Consider the following 22,286-nt stretch of genomic DNA (forward strand, 5'->3'; position numbering starts at 1 on the left):
AAAAGAATGGGTAAAGAAAACAATTGAACATTGTCTAAGAATTAGAATTAACAAAACAAATGATGAAGCAATAATTCATAATATATGTAGTGATATTTATAACACAATTAAAGATATTAATAATATAGAAACAAATGGAATTGAACAAATAGACATTCAACAAATACCATCAGAATTAAGTAGACAATATCTTGAAAAAATATTTAAAGTATTTGGATATGAATTACCAACAGATCCAGTATTTCCAGGAACTATCCCAATATTTCTTAGTAGACAACATTATAAAATACTTCATAATATTAGGTTTCATGATAAAGCATTACCACAATACTTACTTTGTGAAAAATCTAAAGGAAAAAAATATTTTTTAATGATTGATAATAATGAGGTGTTATTGGTTGATGAAGATATGAATGTGTTTAGTGTTCAATATCCATTAGTTGCAAATATTTATAAAGAAGGATTAACAATTATTGATGGAGAAATGATAGAAAATATTCAAACAAAAAAACCAACCTTTTTATGTAATGATATTTTAATTTATAAAAACACAGTTACAACTAACTATTTGTTTACTGAAAGACTTCAAATTTTAGGAAAAGAAATTATTTTAAAATTTAGAGAAGAAATTTCAAAAAATAATGTTCCAGATGATGAAATTATATTCTGTTTAAATACAAAACCATTCATTGAAATTAAACTTATTACTAAATTATTTGAAGCTATGAAAAAAACAAAATATGGAATTACTTATATTGATGGAAAAAGATTCCATTTAACTGAAGGATTTTTATTTTATCCAAACTCTGAGTATATTCCTTTTACAAATAATTATTTCTTTAAATGGCAATTTAATGATACAATTACTTGTAAATTAGGAATTCAAGAACAATTTTATAAGAATTCTCGTAAAGTATCTTTATGTTGTAAATCTTATTATAATACTTCTGTTGTTTATTTGCAACAAGTTAATTTTGATAATCGTGATTTGTGTTTATTAGAAGCTGATAAAATTAAATATAATGCTGATGAAAATGCAGTGTTAGAATGTTGCTATAATTCAAAAGAAGGAAGATGGAAATATTTAAGAATATTATCAAATGATGGAAATTTTGATACAATTAATACAATTATCACTATATTAGAATCAAATGCAGGTCAAATTGATATTGAAGAGTTAATGTTTTCTATTCAAAATCTATCATATGTTAATGAATGGAAACGTCTTACTGAAAAAGTTTCTTTAAATGTTTTGAAGTCTTTAAATCTTTAACATTTTAATTCATTAATTTATTTATCTTAAATATCATTTTTTGAGTATTCTAATAATTAATTCTAATTTACTAATAAAAATACGTCTTATCATTACTTATAAATAACACTTTCTCTTATTTGAGTTTGTGTTTTATTACTTTGAATAGTTAAATCTTTCTCTTAGTTTATTCAAAAACAAATATTGTTTTATTAAATTATTAATAAATTGGACTAATACTCTCCATTGAAAAAAATAAATAAAATAAAACACTCTACATCAAAACCTTTTATTTTATTCTCAAATAATGTCTCATTGAATTTTTAGAAGAAGAAAAATATAACAACAAAACTTATTATCAATTACTTTATTATATTATTAATAATTACATATTCTAGTTATGAATTTCTCAAATAACAATATATTAAAATAATTAATATTCAAAAACCAAGATGAGTAAGAATAAGAATAATAAAAAAAACATTTTTCGTTATAAAAAACATAATTTGAATTACATCATATAATAAATTTACAAATGCAATTGCACCTTTGTTCAATCAAAAAACCATTAAAGAAAATTATTATCAAAAATAGAACATCGAATTATAGTTACTTTAGTAAGTAACTGATGTTATTACTCAGATTTAGAAAGTATCTATTTATATTTTATTAAACCAATAAATAAAAAAACAAATATAATAGAAGTAATATATATTTATTTACAGTTAATGACTGAATGAAAATAATGATAGACACATACCTGGATTTTTACAACGTTCATAATCATCTAAATATGTATCTTCATTTCCTTTTGATTCAATAGCTAATAAAATATCTAAAACTTCAAGGTCTTCATCATCTAAATCAGTTGGATAATCAATTTCTTTATTTACGTTATCCTTTTTAGAAGTTTTTGGATTACAATAAACAGTAGTATTAAATTCATGATGATGATGAAGTAGATAATTGGATTTCTTCTTACATGTCATTGGTCCTAATGAAGAGTGTAATACACATGAGTGTATTTGATTTTCATTTTGAGTCTTCTTAAAGCCTTCTTTTTTTCTTTGAAATTGAATTGGTTCAGATAAAATGGTATTTGTTTCAATGCTCATTAAATTACTTTTTTAATAGTTCATCCTTTTAATTCTATAGAAATTTACAAACAAGATTTTTTTCTCAAGTCACTATCCTTGCTTGTAGATAAAAAAAAATTGATATTCGTATAATGATTCATTATGTCGTATTATACAACTCTACAAACTAAATACATTATTAATAATATTTTATATTATTTTATATTATTTTTTAATTAGTAAGAAAATACTTATTTTTAGTAAATATTAAACCTAAATATAGTTTTTTTTCATTTGAAATTTAATTTCCTTTAAATATTAGGGAAATTATAGTAATTCATTTTTTATTTCTTTTTTTTTTTTCACTCAATTTTTACATAGATTTCCTAAAAATAAATAATAGAATATATTTTTAATAATTATTTGATGAGTATTACAACAAAATTGTAAAAATTTTTTACTTTCAATTGAAAATATCTTTTATTTAAACCAAAAAGACAGTAAAAAAGATGCACTTTTCATTTCAGGAATTGAAGTTAATATATTTATATTATTCAAATCATTTAATAATTGAATTTTAACAATTATCAAATACAAGTAAATATTTTTTTATAAAAAATATTATATAAAAATAATATTTGTTATAATTCCTTATAATTTAAATAAGTATCATTCATTCCTTTCTAATCAATTATCTTTTTCTTTCTTTCCTATAGACTATAATATGAATTTTTCGATACAATATAATTTGTTTCTAAATTACTAAATAATACGTTTGAATAAAAATTTTACAAAAAGACTTAACATTATAAAGAAAAAATCTGAAAAAAAAATAAAAAAATTAACTGATTACATGAGAACCTCCTTTTGGGTCTAACTTTCCTAAAAGAACTTCTTCTGTGATCTCATCGGCTGAAAGAACTTCTAATTGACCATGATGAGGTTGAAGAACATCCCATGCCATTTGAGTTAATTGGTTTGAACGAACAACTTTCATTCCTTTACATTTACTTCCTTTCCAATGAACAAAAACAACTCGTGCAATATTAGGAACACCATCATATGTCATTCTTAATGAAATTAAACAAAAGCAAACATTATCTTCAGGCAATGCTGCTTTAAAAGATTCTATTCCCTCTCCTTCATCATATAAATCGAATCGTTCTCCCATACCAATAACTTCTGCAATTACCCATGAACCATTTGGTGCATTTCTATCTGTTACTTTAGCAATAGCTTCGTGAAGACCTTTGCTTTTAATAACCATCTTTAAATACTTTTAAGATTGAAACTAATTTTCTCAATGTAATAAATTATAATGTATAAATCAATTATAATATTATTTATTATTTTATTAATTACATTTTTTTGAATCAAAAAAAACAAAAAATAAATAAAAATAATTATTAATTAAACCATTTTAAAGCAGCAATTTTATTTAATTCATATTTTGTATTTGGAAAAAGAATTGATTTTTTTTGAATAACAAATTCATTCATATATTTTTCATCAAAAGAAAGTATTAATTTAGGAATAGTAAAAACAGTTCCAGACTTTTCTTGATATAATTTAAAACCATTCTCTATTTCAATCCAAGAGTCATTAAAATCATTATCTTCTTTTCCTAATCTAATTAAAGTTCCTTGTTCTCTTTTTTGATGACAAAAAGTAATTGTTGTATCTTCAATAATAAATAATAAAAATTGATCATTTTCTTTAATTTGTTTATCAGGTTGAAGAGGAGTATTAAAATAAATACCAACAATAATATTTCTTTTTAAAAAGAAAAATATCATAACATTTTCATTTCCTTTAATAATATTAACTAATCCTTCTTTTGTAATTTTCTCTAATGATGAATAATTTTCAGTAAGAAAGTTCATTTTATTCATATGAATAGTATTCATTAAAATCATAATAGTATCACTATGTATTTTAAATGTACTTTCAATAATTTTTGCTATTTCTCCATAGTTATTTATTTTTGGACTTTTTGATGTTGGTAATGAATTAAAATTTTCAAATGATGGTGAATGTGAAATAATACGAATTGGTTTGGGCATTTCATTTCTAATTCCTTTTTGATAACTTCCTATTTCTTTTTTAAGTAATTCTAATTCTATTAAACATGGATCAAAATATTGAAGAATTTCATCTTTACGTTGTTCATTTATTTTATTTAAATTAAATAATTCTATTACTTTTTCAATAACTTTTTGTTCTTCTTTACGTTCTTGTGAAATAACAGTTAATACAATTCCTTTAATTTCTTTGTTTTTAATTATTTCATTATATTCTTCTATTTTATTTGTTAATTGTTTTTTAATTTCATTTGCTATTAAAATGTCTTTTTCATTAAATTGTTTTTCATAAAGTTGAATAAGTTGTTTAACTTTTATATTATCATTATTATTCGATACCTGAAGTATATATTTAAAGGCATCAATAGCAGAAGGAAATTCTTCTACTAATTCCATTTCTTCAACTCTTTTCTTTAGTTTTTGTATTTCATTTTCTAACTGATGAATGAGATGTTCGTTACTCATTTAATGAGTTTTTTGAATCTCTTTTTTTATTTTATTAAAAAAAAAAGAAAAGAAGAAATAAAATAAACGATGATTAGTCATTATTGTTATTTAAACATGCTCTAATCTGTTTGGCAAATACTGGAGAAATGTCACAAATAATAAACTTCTTACTATTTTTAACTGCATCCATTTGAGATCTAACATTACTATTAGTAGCAATTACTCGATCAATTCTTGAGTCAATAACTTTTTGTACAACATCATCATCAATTAATGATAAATGAGTAACAACTGCAGTCACTTTAATAGCTCCATTATCTAAATAAGCATTACAAGCTTTAATCAATGACCCAGCTGATCTTGTCAAGTCATCATAAATAACAACGTGTTTTCCTTTAACATCTCCAATAGGTTCACCTATAACATGAGTATCTTCAAAGGACCTACTTTTTCTAATAAAAGCAATTCCAACACCAAAATGATTAGCAAAAGTTTCTACCCATAAAGGTCTTCCAAGGTCTGCTGAACCAAAAATTACTGGTTCACTAAAATCAATATTCTCAGCAATTGCTTGTTCAAGAGTACTTTCAGCATATAATTCCATTGCCTGAACTGTACCTTCAAAATAATGAATAATACCTGATGTATGAAGGTCCATTAACATAAATAAATTTCCTAACCCAGAAGATGGTATACCACATAACATTCTTACTGTAGATTTACATGTAACAACTTCTCCAGGATGAACTGCTCGTTCCATAGTAGAATACATAAGATATGGAATCACGAAAATTCTTCTTTTTGTTCCAAGTTCTGCTAATTCTCCTCCAATTCTTACTACTTCAAGTAATTCCTGGTCATCAACAATAGAACTTACAACAACTACATCTCTTCCAACTAATGAAGTTCTTTCAGGAATAGCAATTCTATAATAACACTCTCCATCACTAAACTTTTTATGAATAATTGGAATAATTGGATATCCAAGTACTGCACTAATACTTTGAGCTAAATAACCAGCTTTACTTGTATGAACAATAAAATGGTCATGTTGCCATTGTTCTGCGGATAAAGAAGTTGTTACACTCATTTTAATATAAATAATTAGATGTTTATTTTTTCTTTTTGTGAAGATATTTTTCATTAAAATAATAAAAAATTAAACTTATTAAAAAATTTTATTATCTTTTTTTTATATTTTTCATGTAACTCCTTTTTATGCAAACTCTACACCAACTTTTGTTAATGCATCAATAATCCATTGTGGAACATGTTCTTTTCCTCCATAAAATCTTATAATATAATCACGAGCAAATGTTTTTGATTTACCTTCTCTAATTGCCACTCTATATTTCCTCATTAAATTAAAGAGATATGATATATTGTGGTGGGTTAAATATTGTGCTACAGGAGTACCATCAACAGCTCCATTTGTAAACATAAAATGAAGAGCTGACTTTGTTAGTCCATTTCCTTTTTTACAACATAAACAATCACATGACTCATCAATCACATTAAAATCATCTTTATATTTATTAATCTTTAATGTCACTAACCCATCATCACTAAATGCTGTTCCAAATCTTGCAGTTCTTGTTGGATAAACACAATCAAACATATCAACTCCAAATAATACACATAACAACATTTCAACGGGATATCCAACTCCCATAAGATATCTTGGTTTATTTTCTGGAAGTCCTTGTGCAGAAATATCAACCATCTTCCAAAAATCATCTTTTGCTTCTCCTCCAGATAATCCACCAATTGCATACCCTGGAGTGTCTACTTTAACCATACCTTCAAGACATCGTTCTCTTAGATTTGGTTGAAGTCCTCCTTGAATAATACCAAATAAATTTTGTTTTTCTTTTGTTTTAAGATATTCATTTTTACATCGTGCTAACCACCGTACACTTCTTTCCATTGCTTCTTCTACTCTAGGACCAGTTGTTAATGAAGAAACTACATCATCCAATTGCATCATAATATCTGATCCTATTGCTTGTTGTATATGAATAGATTCTTCAGGTGGTAAATTAATTGGTTTATGATCTACAATAGATTGGAAAATAACACCTTGTTCATTAACTGTCATTGTATCAGATAATGACACCATTTGAAATCCTCCAGAGTCTGTTAATATATTTCCATCCCATTTAGCAAATTGATGTAATCCTCCTGCTTTCTTTAATACATCAACTCCTGGATGAAGAAACATGTGATAAGTATTTGCCAATAATATTTGACATCCCATTTCTTTTACTTGTTCATACGTTAATGATTTTACACTTGCTTTTGTCCCTACTGGCATAAACACTGGAGTTTCTACTTCTCCATGAGGAAGTGTCAATGTGCATTGTCTTGCTCGTCCATCTTTTGCATTAATACGCAATGAAAGAGCACTCATTATTACTTTGAAGATATTAACAAAATTATAAAAAAAAAATAGGGTTTTTTATTTATATTTCTTTTCATTTTAGTTTTACTGATAATTGTAGTTGCTTGTTACAAACAATCCAATGTTTTCTTTCACCATAGACTTTTTTTTATTTGGATCACAGTTACATCAATGTATTATTAAAAATTAAGAAAGTGATAATTTTATGTTATAAATAACGAAAATAGAGATAAAAATCAAAACAATAAAAAAAGAAAATCTAAAAAAATAAAACTAAAAAATAAAAGAGAAAGAAAATATTTAAAACAAAACTATTAAAGTATTATATTTTGATTAAACATGGTAAATGCCTTTGCTGTGTTGTTCCTGACATTTTCAATGGTTTATGCCCAAATTGATTTATCTGGAGGAGATCCATTATTTGCTACTCCTACTGTTTCACCAACTATTCAACGAGTAGAAACAGCTATAAAAGCACTTGACCAAAAATTAAAACAAGTTGAAGAAGTTGAAAGATTAGCATTAATCGCTTTGGATAATGAATTTCGAATTAAACCAAAATTAGGAAGAAGTGTTATGGATCGTATGGTTCAACAACAACGAATAAAAGAATTAAAAGAGATGTGTAGAAGAGCTAAAGAATTAGAACCAAGATTATTACAAAAAATGAGAGAGGTATTACAAATATTACCAAAGAGAGAACGTTTTAGATTAATTAGAAGAATTAATCTTAGATATCGTTTTTCTTTGGGAACTGAACTTGATACTGCTTAATATCAATTGTTTTATTTTGTTCTTTGGAGGTTTTAAATTTATCTTTATATTAATTTTTTATTAAATTAATAGAAGTTGTATAAAAAATATCATTTAATCTACTAAAGTCATTATTATTCTTATTAATGTCATTAAATGTTTGTGTTATTCAACCTTTTACATTATTTTGGAATAAAGATGAAAATTTAAAACAAATACAATCAATCATTCAACATTCCTCTAATGACATCGATTTGTTTGTTTTACCTGAAACATTTAATACTGGTTTTCAACCTAAAGCACATCTTGTTGCAGAAGACCATTCATCAAGTCCTACACTTCAATGGATGAAAACAATTGCTAGAACAAGAAAATGTGCTATTACTGGTTCTATTACTATTAAAGATGGAGAAAGAATTTATAATAGAATGTATTTTGTTTATCCATCTGAAGAATGTGTTTGGTATGATAAACATCATTTATATCATATGGGAGGAGAAGGTTTGGAGTTTAGCAATGGTTCAAAGAAATGTATTGTAAATTATAAGGGATGGAATATTTTATTAGCTGTATGTTATGATTTACGTTTTCCTGTATGGCTCAGAAATACATTAGAAAATCATTATGATATTCTAATTATTGTTGGTTGTTGGAGTGTGTTAAATAGAGCACATTGGAAAATATTAACAAAAGCAAGAGCAATAGAAAATCAATGTTTTGTTCTTGCTGCTAATAATTGTGGTTCTTTACCAAATTGCTTACCAAATGATGAAGATTCTCATTATATAGGTGAAAGTGCAATTATTGATCCTTATGGAAAGTATATTATAAAAGGAAAGTGTGGGGTACAAGACTCTTTAAACGCAACATTGACAAAGAAGAGCCAAGAAGCATTAACAAGTACTTTTCCTGTGTTAAAAGATGGGGATTCTTTTATATTGCAAAATTAATTCTGCTATTTTTTTACTTTGTTTTGAAAGATGAGTATAACATGAACTAGCTTGTGTTGAAAAATGATTGTTAAGAAAAAATAATATTCTCTTAGTTAAAGGTTTTCAAACTCTTCACAATTCTTATAGAATGGTAAAGTTTAATGGTGTTTGGATTTTTGCTGGTATGAAATGGATTAACTGAAAATATGCAAAAAGTTACAAAAATATTAATAATCACCAATAAATTAAGTATTAGAAGAACTATATTCTGTTTCTTCTTTGCTCATTTCAAACTAAATACATCACTGATTTTTCATCTAGAATCTCTACAGAGTATGTTTGGTTGTTAAGAATCAATACTTTATGACATCTATATCATGTTTTTTATTAAAAGGTTTTTAATTTCTTTAATAATGTCAATGTTAATTTTTAATTCTTTAATTAATCTAATATTTTCTTTGTTTACTAATCCACTAATTGAAATTACTACTCCATTTATTTTGACATATTTTATTTTCTCTATTTTTATTCTATTCTTTAATTCCTTATACTTATTTCTTTTCTTCAAATAAGCTTAATTAATATTGTGGTTAGCCACATTAGTCATATCAAATAATAGACTAGTTTTATTCTTTTTTCTATTACATAATTTATCATCATCTTTTTATTTATTATTGGTATATTATGTTAGTTTTTTTTTAAATTACTTATTAAGAATATAAGAAATGAAATAAAGAATAATAAATAATAAATTTTATGTAATTGTTAACTTTGTAATTCAATAATATCATCTCACTTCTCAATCATTCAATACTAATTAATTTTATCATTTTATTTATTTACATTTATTTTTATTTATGTTTTATCATCATTTGTTTCTTGGAACATTAAAACTGTCTGATTAATAATAAATACAATGGAATAAAAATGAAATAGTATTTGTTTTATTTAATGAATGACGTGTATTTGTTAATTTCATTATTTACTAAACTATTCTCATTCATACTTCAATCATTTATTTCTAATGACAATTAATCATGATTGAACAACAAAATAATAGGAAATAATATTATATTTTTTTTCACTTTATAAATTAACAAATAAGTATAAAATGATAATAATAAAATGAAATGTATTTCATTCAACTAATGTATACTACAATGAAATTTACAATTTATGAGACAAGAAGAAATAATAGAAAGACAATATATAGTTGATAAGACAATATATACAATAAATTGAGAACAAATAAAGATATAATAAATATAATAAACAATATAAATGACAATATTTAGCAATAAAACACGACATAATTAGAGAATAAAATAAAGAAAGAATAAAATGGTAAATAATACTAAATAAATATTTGAATAATAGTAACAGTATTGAAGAAATAATATCAATGCAAGGAAAATAAACCAATATTTTTCAATGAATTATTAAATATATAAATTATTGGCTATATGATAGTGACTGATTATTTAAGTATAAAAATTTGATATTAGTAAATGAAATAATAGAAAATTTTGAGATAAAATGAACAAAAAGCTTTAACACAGTAATAAATATGAACCATTCAAAAAACATTAACAATATGAATAGTATACTTAGAATTTGAAATCATTTAAACCGACATAACAAGAATCGAATTATTGAAATTTGTTGGAAGTTACAACCAATAAGTGTTATGCTTATAAATAATATTTTTAATAACTATATAAATCAATAACTATTTAAAAACTGTGTTATTATATTAGTTATATATTTGTTTTTCTATTCATTATTTATCTAACTACATTATTATAATTTTTATTCAATACAATTTTTTCTAAATAAACTATGCTTTTTCATTAACTTATAGTAAATCCTATTGGCTTGTAATATGAGTTATATTGTTAATCATTCTATTTCTCTTTTTATCATTATGCTCAATTTATTTTAATCAATTTATTCATCATTATTCATTTAAACATACTACATTTTACTTTAGACAAATAATACTATTTAACTATGAATATAATTTGAAATTAATACATACTTCAATATCGAAAAGAAAACAAAATAACTTAATTTCCAAAAGTTATGCAAACACAGGAATAAAGATCTGTCTTGCTTCAGTTGCACTACACCTTGATGCTATAATTTGGTAACTTTTACTTGTTGTATTAAGATTTTTATTTCCAGTCCATGTTGATCTACCATCAGTTGCTTTTCTGGCTTGATAACAAAGATCAACATCAAGTCGATAAGGAAGATAGAAGTGTCTTTTATATGTAGGCCATTTAAGAGTTTTAATCACTGTTTTTCCATTTTGAGTATACTTAGTAGTTGAATTATATTCTGGATACCATTCAGTTGGATAAGGATGAACATAAACAAAACGTTGGTTTCTAGTACCTGGTGCATCTGATAATGGTGGGTTTTTAGGCCAAATAATAAGAGTTGCTCCCTCGTTTGCTCCACCTCTAATATCATGAACTCTTTTTGGAATTGCATAACTTGTGTACATTCTGTATGGTGCAAATTCAAAGAATTGAAGTTCATTTCCTTGTTTCAATGGTCTTAATAAAATGTTTTGTTCATACCCTCCATTACGGAATCTAACTGATCTTTTATCATCAAATTCCATATCCATAACATATCTTTCATCTCCTTTTTTATCATCTTCATCAGTAAATTGGGTGTTAGTTTTGTAATTATAATCAGATGCAAAAATAACTCTACAACATGTTTTACACTTAGCACGAACATAATTTTCTTGATTTGCACTAAAAACTCCATTTTCAGCATATTGTTGAATTTGATAACTATCAACAGCACTTGTAAAAGGTTTGTTAAAGTTTACATCCTTATTCATCTTTCCATAAGGATAATTTGGAGAAAGTTGATCTTTTCCGTCTTGAGTCTTACCAAATGAATAACTTATCAATAAGACTAATATAATCATTGACAATATTTTAGATGTCTCTAGAGTTTAAGAATAAATGAATATTTTCTAAAAGAACATCTTCTACTTTGATTCTAATAACTATCAGATTCAATAATCTACTTTTTAAAAAAAAGACTAATCACTTTTTTAAAAGAACAGCCATTATTGAATGTAAAGTTAGTCTAATTACATTAATTAGAAATATGATTTTACACATTATATATTATTACTTATTTAAGGTAAGTAAAATAAAAAATTTAAAGTATTGAGTAAATGACAGTGGAATGGAATTTTTATTACAAAAAAATTAATTTCATTCTATTTTTAATATAAAAAGGAATAACCTCAACGGTTTGGGTACTATTTATAAGTTTGCTTCCAAACCAATTAAATTTAACAAAACATGAAATGATTCATTCTTCCTTAGTTATCAACAAAGAATTTCGTTTCAACCTTCTCCCAACAGAAAAAGAAGGAAAAAAAGTAAAAAAATATTGTTATTTAAAACAATATATTTTTTGTATTAAATAACAAAAAAGAAAAGTTAGAAGAAAATTTAAAAGAAAGAAAAAGAGAAAAGAAAATTCAAAAGAAAGATTAAAAGAGTTTATTCATCAAAAAGAAAAGTTGATTGAAAAGTATTATTAAATTGTTTTTCATGAAAATCAATGATTTAAACAACACAAAACTGAAATTATTCAAATAATGATATTCTTCTTAAGTGTAGTTACTTTGGCTTTAGCAACTGAAGTCAATTTGATGATGCCACTTGATACAGTCAATTCCAATGGAGTTAATAATAAAGGACAACTTCAAAATGACTTAAATAAAATTAAATCAGGAGGAGTTGCTGGTGTTATGGCAGATGTTTGGTGGGGACTTGTAGAAACATCACCAAGAAATTACAATTGGAATGGATATAAAGAATTAGTTCAAATGGTTAAAAAAGCAGGATTAAAATTCCAAGCAGTTATGTCATTCCATAAATGTGGAGGAAATGTAGGAGATTCAGTAACAATTGAAATTCCCCAATGGGTAAGAAATGCAGGAGCAGCAAATGATGCGTTCTTTAAAGACAATGAAAATAATGTTAATAATGAATATATTTCATTTGCATATGATGATTCATCTATTTTTGAAGGAAGAACACCAATTGAAATTTATAAAGACTTTATGACATCATTTAAACAAAACTTCCAAAGTTATATTGATGATGGAACAATTAATGAAATTCAAGTTGGTATGGGACCATGTGGAGAAACTAGATATCCATCATATCCACTTTCAAGGTGGAGTTATTGTGGAGTAGGAGAGTTCCAATGTAATGATGGTAAGTCAAAAGAATTACTTAAAAAAGCAGCAACAGATAAAGGACATTCAGAATGGGGAAATGGATCACCATCAAATGCAGGAAATTATAATTCTAAACCACCCTCATCAACAGGATTCTTTGGAAATGGATTTGATAACTACCAAAGTGAATATGGACGATTCTTCCAAGAATGGTATTTTGACTTGTTATTAAGTCATACAGATAAAGTTCTTTCAGCAGCAAGAAATGTATTTGGAAATACACTTGCACTTGCAGGTAAAATATCAGGAGTTCATTGGTGGTATAATGACCAATCACATGCAGCTGAAATGACAGCTGGATATTACAACTCAAATGGAAATGATGCATACAAAACACTTTCTAATACATTCAAAAATAATAATGTTAGATTTGACTTTACCTGTCTTGAAATGAGTGGAACTGATGGAAATTGTGGATCATCACCAGCTAATTTAGTTGATCAAGCATTTAATGCAGCAGGAACAGTTGGAATTGGCAAATGTGGAGAAAACGCACTTGAATTATGTGGATATGGAGGATGTAATACTAATGGATTTAATCAAATCATCAATAAATGTAAACAACATGGATTAACAGCATTCACATACTTGAGAATGACAAGAGGACTTCTTGATGATGGAAATGCATGGGGACAATTCACTAATTTTGTTAGTAGAATGAAATAATACAACTTAATTTAATAATGTTTAACTTTCATTTCATGTTTAACTTTCATTAATTACATTAAAAACTTTAAATGAAATACTGAATTCAAATTAACATAATGAATTATGACATTAAGGTAATGAAATGTATTGAAACTATGAATTGATAAATCAATTGTGATGAATGAAATAATAAATATTGTAGTTGATTTATAAAACATAAGATTTTGTACAACATATTAATTTTATTCTTTCAAATTTATTCAAAACATTAACTTACACAATTTATGTATATTTCTTCTTTGATTTGAAGATAACAATGAATGATATTCATACAATAAACAAAAATATTTCTTAATAAATTAATCGTCTTAGAATTACAACATGTTCATTTTCAGTAAAAGACATTTTCACATTAACACACAGAGAAACAGAATAACTGTCTTGAATCAAAAATACATTTTTCTTACTAATAAACATTTTCTTTGATTCGGTTGAAAGTAACCAATTAAACAACATCTATCTATTTTTTTATTAATGAGTTTGTTTATATTAACCAACAAAATATATTTGTAACAATAATTGTCTATTTAAAAATATTCGTTGTTGCAGAATATGAAAGAAAAAAAAAACAATTCCATTTTATAAATGTCATTAAATGATATAACACTCAATTATATAATTACTATTTCCATAATTCTTTTGATTTATAATCAATGTCATCTTAACCTTTCAGTTGCTTCTCTTTATAGATTAACCAACATAATGCTGTGATTTATTTTTAAATACTATTCTAGTATTGTACAACTTCATTTTGATATACATGGAACACTTGTTTAATAGAATAAACACAGGTATTATTCATTTAATAAATTTATAATAAAGGAAACAAGTCAATATAATGACTGAGTGAATAAATTTGCTCTTTCAAATAAAATTGATAGACTTTGACCTAATAGTAATAATAAAAACAAATAATCATAAAAGGTATAAATATTCAAGTGAGTTTTTAAAAGTGTTAAAATGAATTTTTAAAACAGAAGGGTTTTAATTTATATTCACGTTAGATGAATTGGGACAAACTAATGGTTTTTGTTTTAAATTCCCTCTTCTAGGAGGAACAGGTGGTGGATGAGAGATATCATAGTTAGCAGTACAATTATTCTCACTATCTTTTTCATGACTAGTACTATTATCTTCTAACAACTCTATTTTGTCTTGTTGAGTTAAATTCACAGCAAAACATCTCTTTTTTAATAAAGAAGTTTCATTTTCTTTATTTACTTCATTTTGTTTTGTTTCTTTTAACATTGGAGGTACCATACGAATATCATCTAACAATGGTTTAGGAATTAAAGGGCGTACTATTTCTTCTCTTGACTCTACAATGTCAGATTCTTCTTGTGTTCCTTTCTTTATTTGTTCTATTCCTTTATAAATTTCTTCTTCTTCATTCATTCCTTCAGCAAGACAAGTGGCAAGTCTTTGAGACATTCTCCTTGATCTACGAGTAACATTAACATCAACGTCATTTGGATAAATATGAGGATAATCAACTAAAATAAAAGTAATAACTTCAATACATCCAACAATTTCTCCTCCAGATTTTAAATCTAATGTTTTTGAATTTACATCTTCACTAACTGTCATTAAAGTTGGTGCTAAACAAACAGCTAAATTTTTATTAGTCATTGCATTTATATCAGACATTGAATCAATTTTACTACATAACTTCAAAATACTTCTTAATAACGTCACATTTTCTGGTGGCATCATCTTTAATCCTTCTAATACAACTTTTCTTTTTTCTGCTGCAGTTGTTCTTGTTTTTGCTCTTCCTTTTTGCCATTCTTTTAATAAATACATTGAAACTTCATATGGAAATACTTTTTCTTTCATTTCTCTTAAAAACTTTTTAAATACATTAGCAACAACATCAGGTGGAAGATCTTCAAAGTCAGTAACACCCATTCGATGATAAATTTCTTCAACGTCTCTAATAGAAGCATTAGTAGTTTCTCTAAAAATTCCATGGGTAGTACATCCTTTATTATATAAATAAATTAATATATTTTCTATTATACGAGGTAATTGATAATAAGGTCTTCCTTCAGATTCTAATATCTCTTTTAGTTTAGTACCACAATATAATACATTTGGTTTTGGTTCTACATTTTTTATAACATAATTTTGTTTTGCTTTTTGAGCTTGTTCAATAATCATTGTCAAAGTATCATTGCAACTAAAAAATAAATCACCAGTAGAAAATAATGTTTGAAATGCATGAAAAATATTGGAAAATAATAATGGAGTTTCCCATTTAATTCGTTCATTTAAGTTATAATATGTAGAAGTTAATGTTTCAGAATTCTTTGATGAATAAAATAGTTTTTTCATATTTTTAAGTTCATTAATAATTTCATCAGTTTTGTTATTAGAACAGATTATCTCTTGTTTTAGAATGTCAAAACTACTTCCAATAAAGGAAATTGCTTCTAAAATGTGTTCTGAATGACATTTTTCTATTAATATAAATACCTTTCATTATAAGAAATGAATATAAAAGGAAATAATAACAAACTAGTAAATCCTGTAATTTGATGGATTTGACTTTCCTCCAAAAATGAGCAATGAGATTTAACAATATCACAAACATCCGACAATTTTTGGTTTAAATTGAATAAAAATAATTTTTGTTTTTCCCAGAAAGAAAGAATTTTTGGAAGTTCTTGTTTTTTCATTTCAACTGATTTAATAACCTTTTCATGTGATCTCTTTTTCATCCACAAATGTTATTTTTAAGATTATTTACCTTTTTCTTTGTACCAGAGTTGTATAAAATCAAAAGAGATAACCATTTGTAGTTAGAACTTCAAAAAAAGAACTTAAAAAAAGGAGAAAAAAAAAGAACTAAAAAAGGAGAGAAGAAAATGACTGAAGAAGTAATTGTTCAATTGATTAATAAAGGAGACCCAGAAATAACAAAAAAGTTAAATACATTATTTTCATTAGAATTTAGTTCTAACGTATTAATAGGAGATTTTCATACATGTAATAGTACTAATGCTGAACAAATAGCTAAACAGTTAGCAACATTAACACATTTTATATTTGATCCAGTCTCATTACCAGCAATAGATTATTTTTTAAGAGTTGGTGATATTGAAAATTTAATTCAATGTGAAATAGTTGTTATTGAACCAAATACATTACAACTACATTTTAAAACACCAGATTTATTAGAAAAGGTTCGTTGCTTATATTCATTAGCAATTTTTATTAAGAAATTGGATTATGTTCCTGTTAAGTTTAGTGCACCAACATTATTTACTCCAAGAATGAATCATTTAGGATATATTGCAATTACAAGTGGATCAGAAAATATTACTAGAGAAAATTCATATCAATATGTTGGTCCCTGTGGAAAACGTGCATTATTAATTGCTAAAAATCGTGTTACAGCATTAACAGATTTTACTAGTTGTGAAAGTAGTAAAGAATTAATACAAAAATATAATTCAACAATTAAAATTATGCCACTAGAATTAAGAGCATTAATATCAGGATTACCATTTTGTGTAGTTTCTACAGATGCTGTACATACATTTGTAAATGATCTTTGTACCGATGATAAATTATGTAAAGCATTGGTTCAATTCCTTTCTCCTATTAAAATAGTTAATGTTTCATTTAAAACTAATCAAATGGCTAAAATGCGTTTCTTATGTAAGAAAGGAGCATTATTTTTTTCTACATTAAAACGAGCATTTTTCCTTCAAGAATTATCAGTAACAATAAACCAAGATGAATATATTGTTAATATAATTGGAATGGAAAATGAAGCTAAAAAAGTCTCATCATTGATTGAATATAGTTTAAGTATATTAGAAACACATGAATTTGATTGTTCTATTCCATTAACTACTTTTGATCAAATACGTTCATATGATAAAATTGCAGAAATTATTGCAATTCCTCAGAGATCTCAAGATGGAAATGTTAAAAAATTTACACTTGTTGGACATAAAGGGGAAGAATTTAATTTATTTGCAAAAGAATTGATGAGATGTCAACCTTCTAATGATTGGAAAAAAGACTGTTTTTATACTGTTTTAAATATATCTGTTGCACGTTGTATTAAAGCATTTGAAGTGGAAGGACTAGACCAAATTACTTATTCATTTAATAAAGCTAAAATTATTTATCCAAGAATTGATCCATTTTCTTGTTTTACTTATTATAATCCAACACTTCATTTAAAACTAAGAACTAGTATTGTTCCAACAAGTTATTGTAAGGAAGATACTCCACAAGTTCTTTTTATTACATCAACATCAAGTGGAATTGAAGATGTAGATGTAATGGAATTAATAGAAAGAAATATATCAAATCCATTTTTAAGTATAACATTTAATTCAAACACATGGTTTAGAATATCACAAAATCTTTATCAACATATGTGTTTCAATTATAAATTTAGTTATGACCAATTCCTTGAATTATTAAAAGGAATAAATCATGCAATTGTTTCACCTACTCTTAATGTTACTGTTCATGCTATTATTTTAATAAAGTCTAGAGAATTAATTAAAAACATTGAAGCTTCTTTATCAAAACAATTAGTTGAAGTAATTATTAAACATCCAGAATATATTATGCATTCTTCAATGAAAAACTGGAGTTTTGTACCTGTTACTTTAGCTGATTATCTTTATTTACCTTATTCTTCAAAGAAAGTTGATGTAGCTACAATGATGCATTCTCCAGCAAAAGTTTATAGAACATTACCAAAAGTAAATTGTGGTGTAGTATTAGATAAAAATTTCAAAGGAATTACTACAGGATCTTTCATTCCAGAAACTGAAAGTATCTTTAAATTTGATTTTTCTAGTTTATTTGGTAATTATCCACCTGCTTTAAAACTACATGCACAAAATATGTTAAGGTTATACATGGAACCTGATTTAATTAGTGGTAAAGGAAAGTTATGTAAAGACCTTGAATATGAATTATATCAATTCTGTGAAAAGATGATGGCATTATTTAATAGTATTATTTATTCTATCCCACCTGAAATTACTAATGAATTTGATATTGCTCGTCTTCAGATGAAAGAACAAGGAATTTTAAGACATGTTTTTTGGGATTGTTATGATATTCAATTAATAGACCTTTTAGAAAAAGTTGGATTTAGTGTTTTGGTTCATTTAAATTCAATTGAAGTTCATTTCCCTGATCGAATGAGACAAATTAAAGGTTATTTATTCACTCCTGAAAAAAGAATTTCTGATGCTCAAAAATGGGTTGAAGCTGATATTCTTGTAGATGAAACTGATATGTTTGCAAATCCATATGTATTCTTTGCTGTTAAGACTCCTCTTCATATAATCAAGTATACCATTCATTCTTGCAATTGATTATTTTTCTTTCTTCTTTTTTGTTATATCTGTATGTGATGTATTGTAAATCAGCTCTATGATAGAAGAAGGGTATAGTGTCAAGACTTTGAAATATTCATTCTCTCAATAAAAAGAAAATTCAATTTGTTAATTAATTTATTAATTGATATTTAATTTTGTTATACAGAATGAAAAAGTACCAAGTTAATTAAATAACAATTAAAATAATAATAAATAATAAAAATTTAGAAAAAACTAAAACTGAAACAAAAAGAAATTGCAAGAACTTTAAATTGAAAGAATGGTAAGATTACTTATATTTACCATTGTTATAACTTTATTTGCTTATTGTCAAGGAGCTATAATTGTAGATTATGGATATGAACATATTTCAGTTGCTTGGTATTCTAATAACAGAATAGATATTCTTGATGATAGTCATGGGAATAGAAATATTTATTCTAAAATTGCTTATCGTTGTAAACGCCAAGATTTAATTTATGGACAACAAGCACAATCAATGATTGGAAATCAATTAATTAATACCATTTCACCACTTTATAATGAAATGGAACAAATAGAAAATTGTACCATCCATCAAGACTTTACTTCATTATTAGCACTCCAAATGGATAATTTATTTTATAAATTAGATAATGAAAATAATACACGTATTTCTCTTACTAACTTGTTTAGCATAGATTCTAGACATTCTTCTTATTTCATTATTCCATCTTCATTTACTCCATATGACATCGATCGTATTAGACTTATTCTTCCAGAAGTTCAATTCATTACAAAACATAAATTACATGCTGGAATGATTTTAGGTGCTGTCTCAAAGAGAATAATTGATATGAAGGATGAGTATCTTATGATTGATTGTGGTGCTCATGAAACTGCTATCACTAAAGTTAAAATGATTAATGGAACACAATTTTCTATTATTTCTAGTGATATAATTCCTCTCTCTGTTCATACATTAAACAAGAAGTTAGCTAGTTTAGTTGGTTCAGTTAGAGGTGTTTTAGAGAATCATAATTTCATGAACCAAATTAATGAATTAAGAGTTAAATTATCTTCAAATCAAGAAATTACTATGTTTATTGAAGAACTTGAAAAGAATGTTACAATAACCAGAGACCAATTTAATACCGTTATTGCTGATGATTTAAAACCATTAGAAAATATATTAAATACTATTAAAAAGGAATTAAATGAAAATTCTACAATTTTTGTTATTGGAGGGTTAAGTTATACACCTAGAATTAAAGAAGTCATTGAACAAACAGTTGGAAATTATTCTATTCGTTTGAGTGGAGACCAATATCTTATGGAAAGTGCCAAAATTCTAATAACATTAGAAAATATGTTAGAGAGTCCAATGAACATTACTGATATTATTCCATATCCAATTAATATAAAAGTTAATGAACAAGAAATGCCATTTATAAATAATGAGCGTCAAATAACATTAGATCAAGTATATAATATTCCTTTAGGTAAAACAAATAGATTAGAGTTTATTGCTGATATGAGTGGAACAAACAGAAGTGTTAGAATATATTCTATTGAAAAAATGGAAAAAGACACTAATGCTACAATTCATTTTAATTCCATTGAAAAAGGATTTATCAGCTCTATTAAAATAGAAAACTCTACTATTCAATTAATTCCAACATTTAATGCTAGTAATATTAAAGAAGAAATTAAAGAACAACGTGAAAAAGACCAAACTAAAAGAAAAAGTGAAGCTGCTGTTATTAAAAAAAGACAAGAATATGAAATGTTATTAAATGATTTTAAACAATATATAACAAGTGGCATTGATGATATTAAAAATGTTGAAAGTATTTTTGTTGATGTAGAAAGAAGAGTAGTATGGCTTGAAGATCAACTTGATTTAACTTTAGAAGATATTGAAAAAGAGTATAATGAATTTAAAACTAAATACGAGAAAGAGTTAGACCTTTACTTTGACTTCCAAATGTTTAATTTAAGAATGGAAAGTATAGGAACAAAAATAGGTAATGTTATTGAAGAAATGAGAGTGTTAAGAATGAGTCAAGGTCAAGAATATGCTAAAAGAATTAATGACGCTATTCAACATACCTCTAATAAAAAAGCAGATCGTGATTCTTTTGAGGTTTTAATAAACAAGTTATATGATGAAATGGTCAATAAAGTTAATAAGAAGAAAAGATCAGTTACTTTAAGAGGATATTGGCAAATCTTTGGATATGTTGTGGTAGCTATTTTGATCGTGTTAATCCTTTACCTTAGCTTTTTCAAATCAAAGAAGTCAACAGCTATCAAACGACTTCACAAAAAACAGCATTAAATTGAACAACTAATTTTTTAAAAAGCATTTTTATTGTTTAGCAACTTGTTGGTCAAAAGTAAATATTAAAAGAATCTTGTTTAGAAAGAGATATTACTACATAATAAATATTAGTACGTTTTATGGTCAGTATAAATTCCCCCAAACTTAATCAAATTCAAACAACGAAGAAATATATAATATTTTGTAAGTATGAAAAAAAAAATAAATGTAAATGTTGATAATTGTTCAAGGGTTAAATGAGATACATTATAAATATGCATCATGTGAATGTAATAAAAGACATAAGATTACGTTTCTTTATTTGAAACTTTCTTGGTTCTTAAATTAGAACTGAAGTGAATATCCAAGTATACGATATAACAACCTTTAAATAATAATAAGATAGTTTTAAAAAGAATTATCGTTAAAGAAAAATATTCATACCCAATATTAAAAAATGAGTAATTAAAATAAGAGATATTATTTATTGGTTAAACGAGTCTTGTAATAGAAATTACTCTATCTCGAGAAAACCTTGTCATTGATTATTTTAATACAAAATATTTATTGAATTGTTTTGTGTAAATAGAATAACAACTAACGTCAAATAATAATAATAAACTATTTATTTTAATAAGTATGGGTAATATTATAGTCAATCAAATAAAAATTAGATAATTAAGTGTTTATAAAAT

General features: G+C 25.1%; 13 protein-coding genes across 13 annotated transcripts in view, besides 1 other annotated feature; 6 read left to right on the forward strand and 7 right to left on the reverse strand.

The window, feature by feature from the left end:
* EHI_035610 (uncharacterized protein) overlaps positions 1-1,273 on the forward strand; it is a gene marked incomplete at both ends in the record, with an annotated part of 1,894 nt that extends 621 nt beyond the window's left edge. Inside the window, one exon of the mRNA XM_651045.2 lies at positions 17-1,273. Within this exon, the coding sequence (XP_656137.2) occupies positions 17-1,273 (1,257 nt within the window). The remainder of the gene's footprint in view (positions 1-16) is intronic.
* A 704-nt stretch (positions 1,274-1,977) lies between these two features.
* EHI_035620 (uncharacterized protein) lies at positions 1,978-2,367 on the reverse strand (the record flags this gene model as incomplete). The annotated part of the gene is made up of 1 exon (XM_651046.1): positions 1,978-2,367. The coding sequence occupies one exon, from the start codon at positions 2,365-2,367 to the stop codon at positions 1,978-1,980; it is 390 nt and encodes a 129-aa protein (XP_656138.1).
* An 802-nt stretch (positions 2,368-3,169) lies between these two features.
* EHI_035630 (uncharacterized protein) lies at positions 3,170-3,595 on the reverse strand (the record flags this gene model as incomplete). Its single annotated transcript, XM_651047.1, has 1 exon — positions 3,170-3,595. The coding sequence occupies one exon, from the start codon at positions 3,593-3,595 to the stop codon at positions 3,170-3,172; it is 426 nt and encodes a 141-aa protein (XP_656139.1).
* A 139-nt stretch (positions 3,596-3,734) lies between these two features.
* On the reverse strand, positions 3,735-4,874 carry EHI_035640 (uncharacterized protein; the record flags this gene model as incomplete). The annotated part of the gene is made up of 1 exon (XM_651048.1): positions 3,735-4,874. One exon carries the CDS (start codon positions 4,872-4,874, stop codon positions 3,735-3,737), a length of 1,140 nt encoding a protein of 379 aa, XP_656140.1.
* Positions 4,875-4,947: 73 nt separating this feature from the next.
* EHI_035650 (ribose-phosphate pyrophosphokinase, putative) lies at positions 4,948-5,946 on the reverse strand (the record flags this gene model as incomplete). The annotated part of the gene is made up of 1 exon (XM_651049.1): positions 4,948-5,946. One exon carries the CDS (start codon positions 5,944-5,946, stop codon positions 4,948-4,950), a length of 999 nt encoding a protein of 332 aa, XP_656141.1.
* Positions 5,947-6,058: 112 nt separating this feature from the next.
* Positions 6,059-7,266, reverse strand: EHI_035660 (queuine tRNA-ribosyltransferase, putative; the record flags this gene model as incomplete). Its single annotated transcript, XM_651050.2, has 1 exon — positions 6,059-7,266. One exon carries the CDS (start codon positions 7,264-7,266, stop codon positions 6,073-6,075), a length of 1,194 nt encoding a protein of 397 aa, XP_656142.1. The 3' UTR covers positions 6,059-6,072.
* A 369-nt stretch (positions 7,267-7,635) lies between these two features.
* Positions 7,636-8,031, forward strand: EHI_035670 (uncharacterized protein; the record flags this gene model as incomplete). The annotated part of the gene is made up of 1 exon (XM_651051.2): positions 7,636-8,031. One exon carries the CDS (start codon positions 7,636-7,638, stop codon positions 8,029-8,031), a length of 396 nt encoding a protein of 131 aa, XP_656143.2.
* Positions 8,032-8,156: 125 nt separating this feature from the next.
* EHI_035680 (hydrolase, carbon-nitrogen family) lies at positions 8,157-8,960 on the forward strand (the record flags this gene model as incomplete). The annotated part of the gene is made up of 1 exon (XM_651052.1): positions 8,157-8,960. The coding sequence occupies one exon, from the start codon at positions 8,157-8,159 to the stop codon at positions 8,958-8,960; it is 804 nt and encodes a 267-aa protein (XP_656144.1).
* A 220-nt stretch (positions 8,961-9,180) lies between these two features.
* Positions 9,181-9,590: a repeat region.
* Positions 9,591-10,955: 1,365 nt separating this feature from the next.
* EHI_035690 (galactose-inhibitable lectin 35 kda subunit precursor) lies at positions 10,956-11,889 on the reverse strand (the record flags this gene model as incomplete). Its single annotated transcript, XM_651053.2, has 1 exon — positions 10,956-11,889. One exon carries the CDS (start codon positions 11,887-11,889, stop codon positions 11,023-11,025), a length of 867 nt encoding a protein of 288 aa, XP_656145.1. The 3' UTR covers positions 10,956-11,022.
* Positions 11,890-12,576: 687 nt separating this feature from the next.
* Positions 12,577-13,890, forward strand: EHI_035700 (beta-amylase, putative; the record flags this gene model as incomplete). The annotated part of the gene is made up of 1 exon (XM_001913521.1): positions 12,577-13,890. The coding sequence occupies one exon, from the start codon at positions 12,577-12,579 to the stop codon at positions 13,888-13,890; it is 1,314 nt and encodes a 437-aa protein (XP_001913556.1).
* A 1,026-nt stretch (positions 13,891-14,916) lies between these two features.
* On the reverse strand, positions 14,917-16,266 carry EHI_035710 (RhoGAP domain containing protein; the record flags this gene model as incomplete). The annotated part of the gene is made up of 1 exon (XM_651055.2): positions 14,917-16,266. The coding sequence occupies one exon, from the start codon at positions 16,264-16,266 to the stop codon at positions 14,917-14,919; it is 1,350 nt and encodes a 449-aa protein (XP_656147.2).
* A 533-nt stretch (positions 16,267-16,799) lies between these two features.
* Positions 16,800-19,286, forward strand: EHI_035720 (uncharacterized protein; the record flags this gene model as incomplete). The annotated part of the gene is made up of 1 exon (XM_651056.1): positions 16,800-19,286. One exon carries the CDS (start codon positions 16,800-16,802, stop codon positions 19,284-19,286), a length of 2,487 nt encoding a protein of 828 aa, XP_656148.1.
* A 283-nt stretch (positions 19,287-19,569) lies between these two features.
* On the forward strand, positions 19,570-21,609 carry EHI_035730 (uncharacterized protein; the record flags this gene model as incomplete). Its single annotated transcript, XM_001913522.1, has 1 exon — positions 19,570-21,609. The coding sequence occupies one exon, from the start codon at positions 19,570-19,572 to the stop codon at positions 21,607-21,609; it is 2,040 nt and encodes a 679-aa protein (XP_001913557.1).
* Between the last annotated feature and the right edge of the window lie 677 nt (positions 21,610-22,286).

Source organism: Entamoeba histolytica, genomic scaffold, assembly GCF_000208925.1.
Source record: "Entamoeba histolytica HM-1:IMSS scf_1104750516811 genomic scaffold, whole genome shotgun sequence".
Lineage (NCBI taxonomy): Eukaryota > Evosea > Mastigamoebida > Endamoebidae > Entamoeba > Entamoeba histolytica.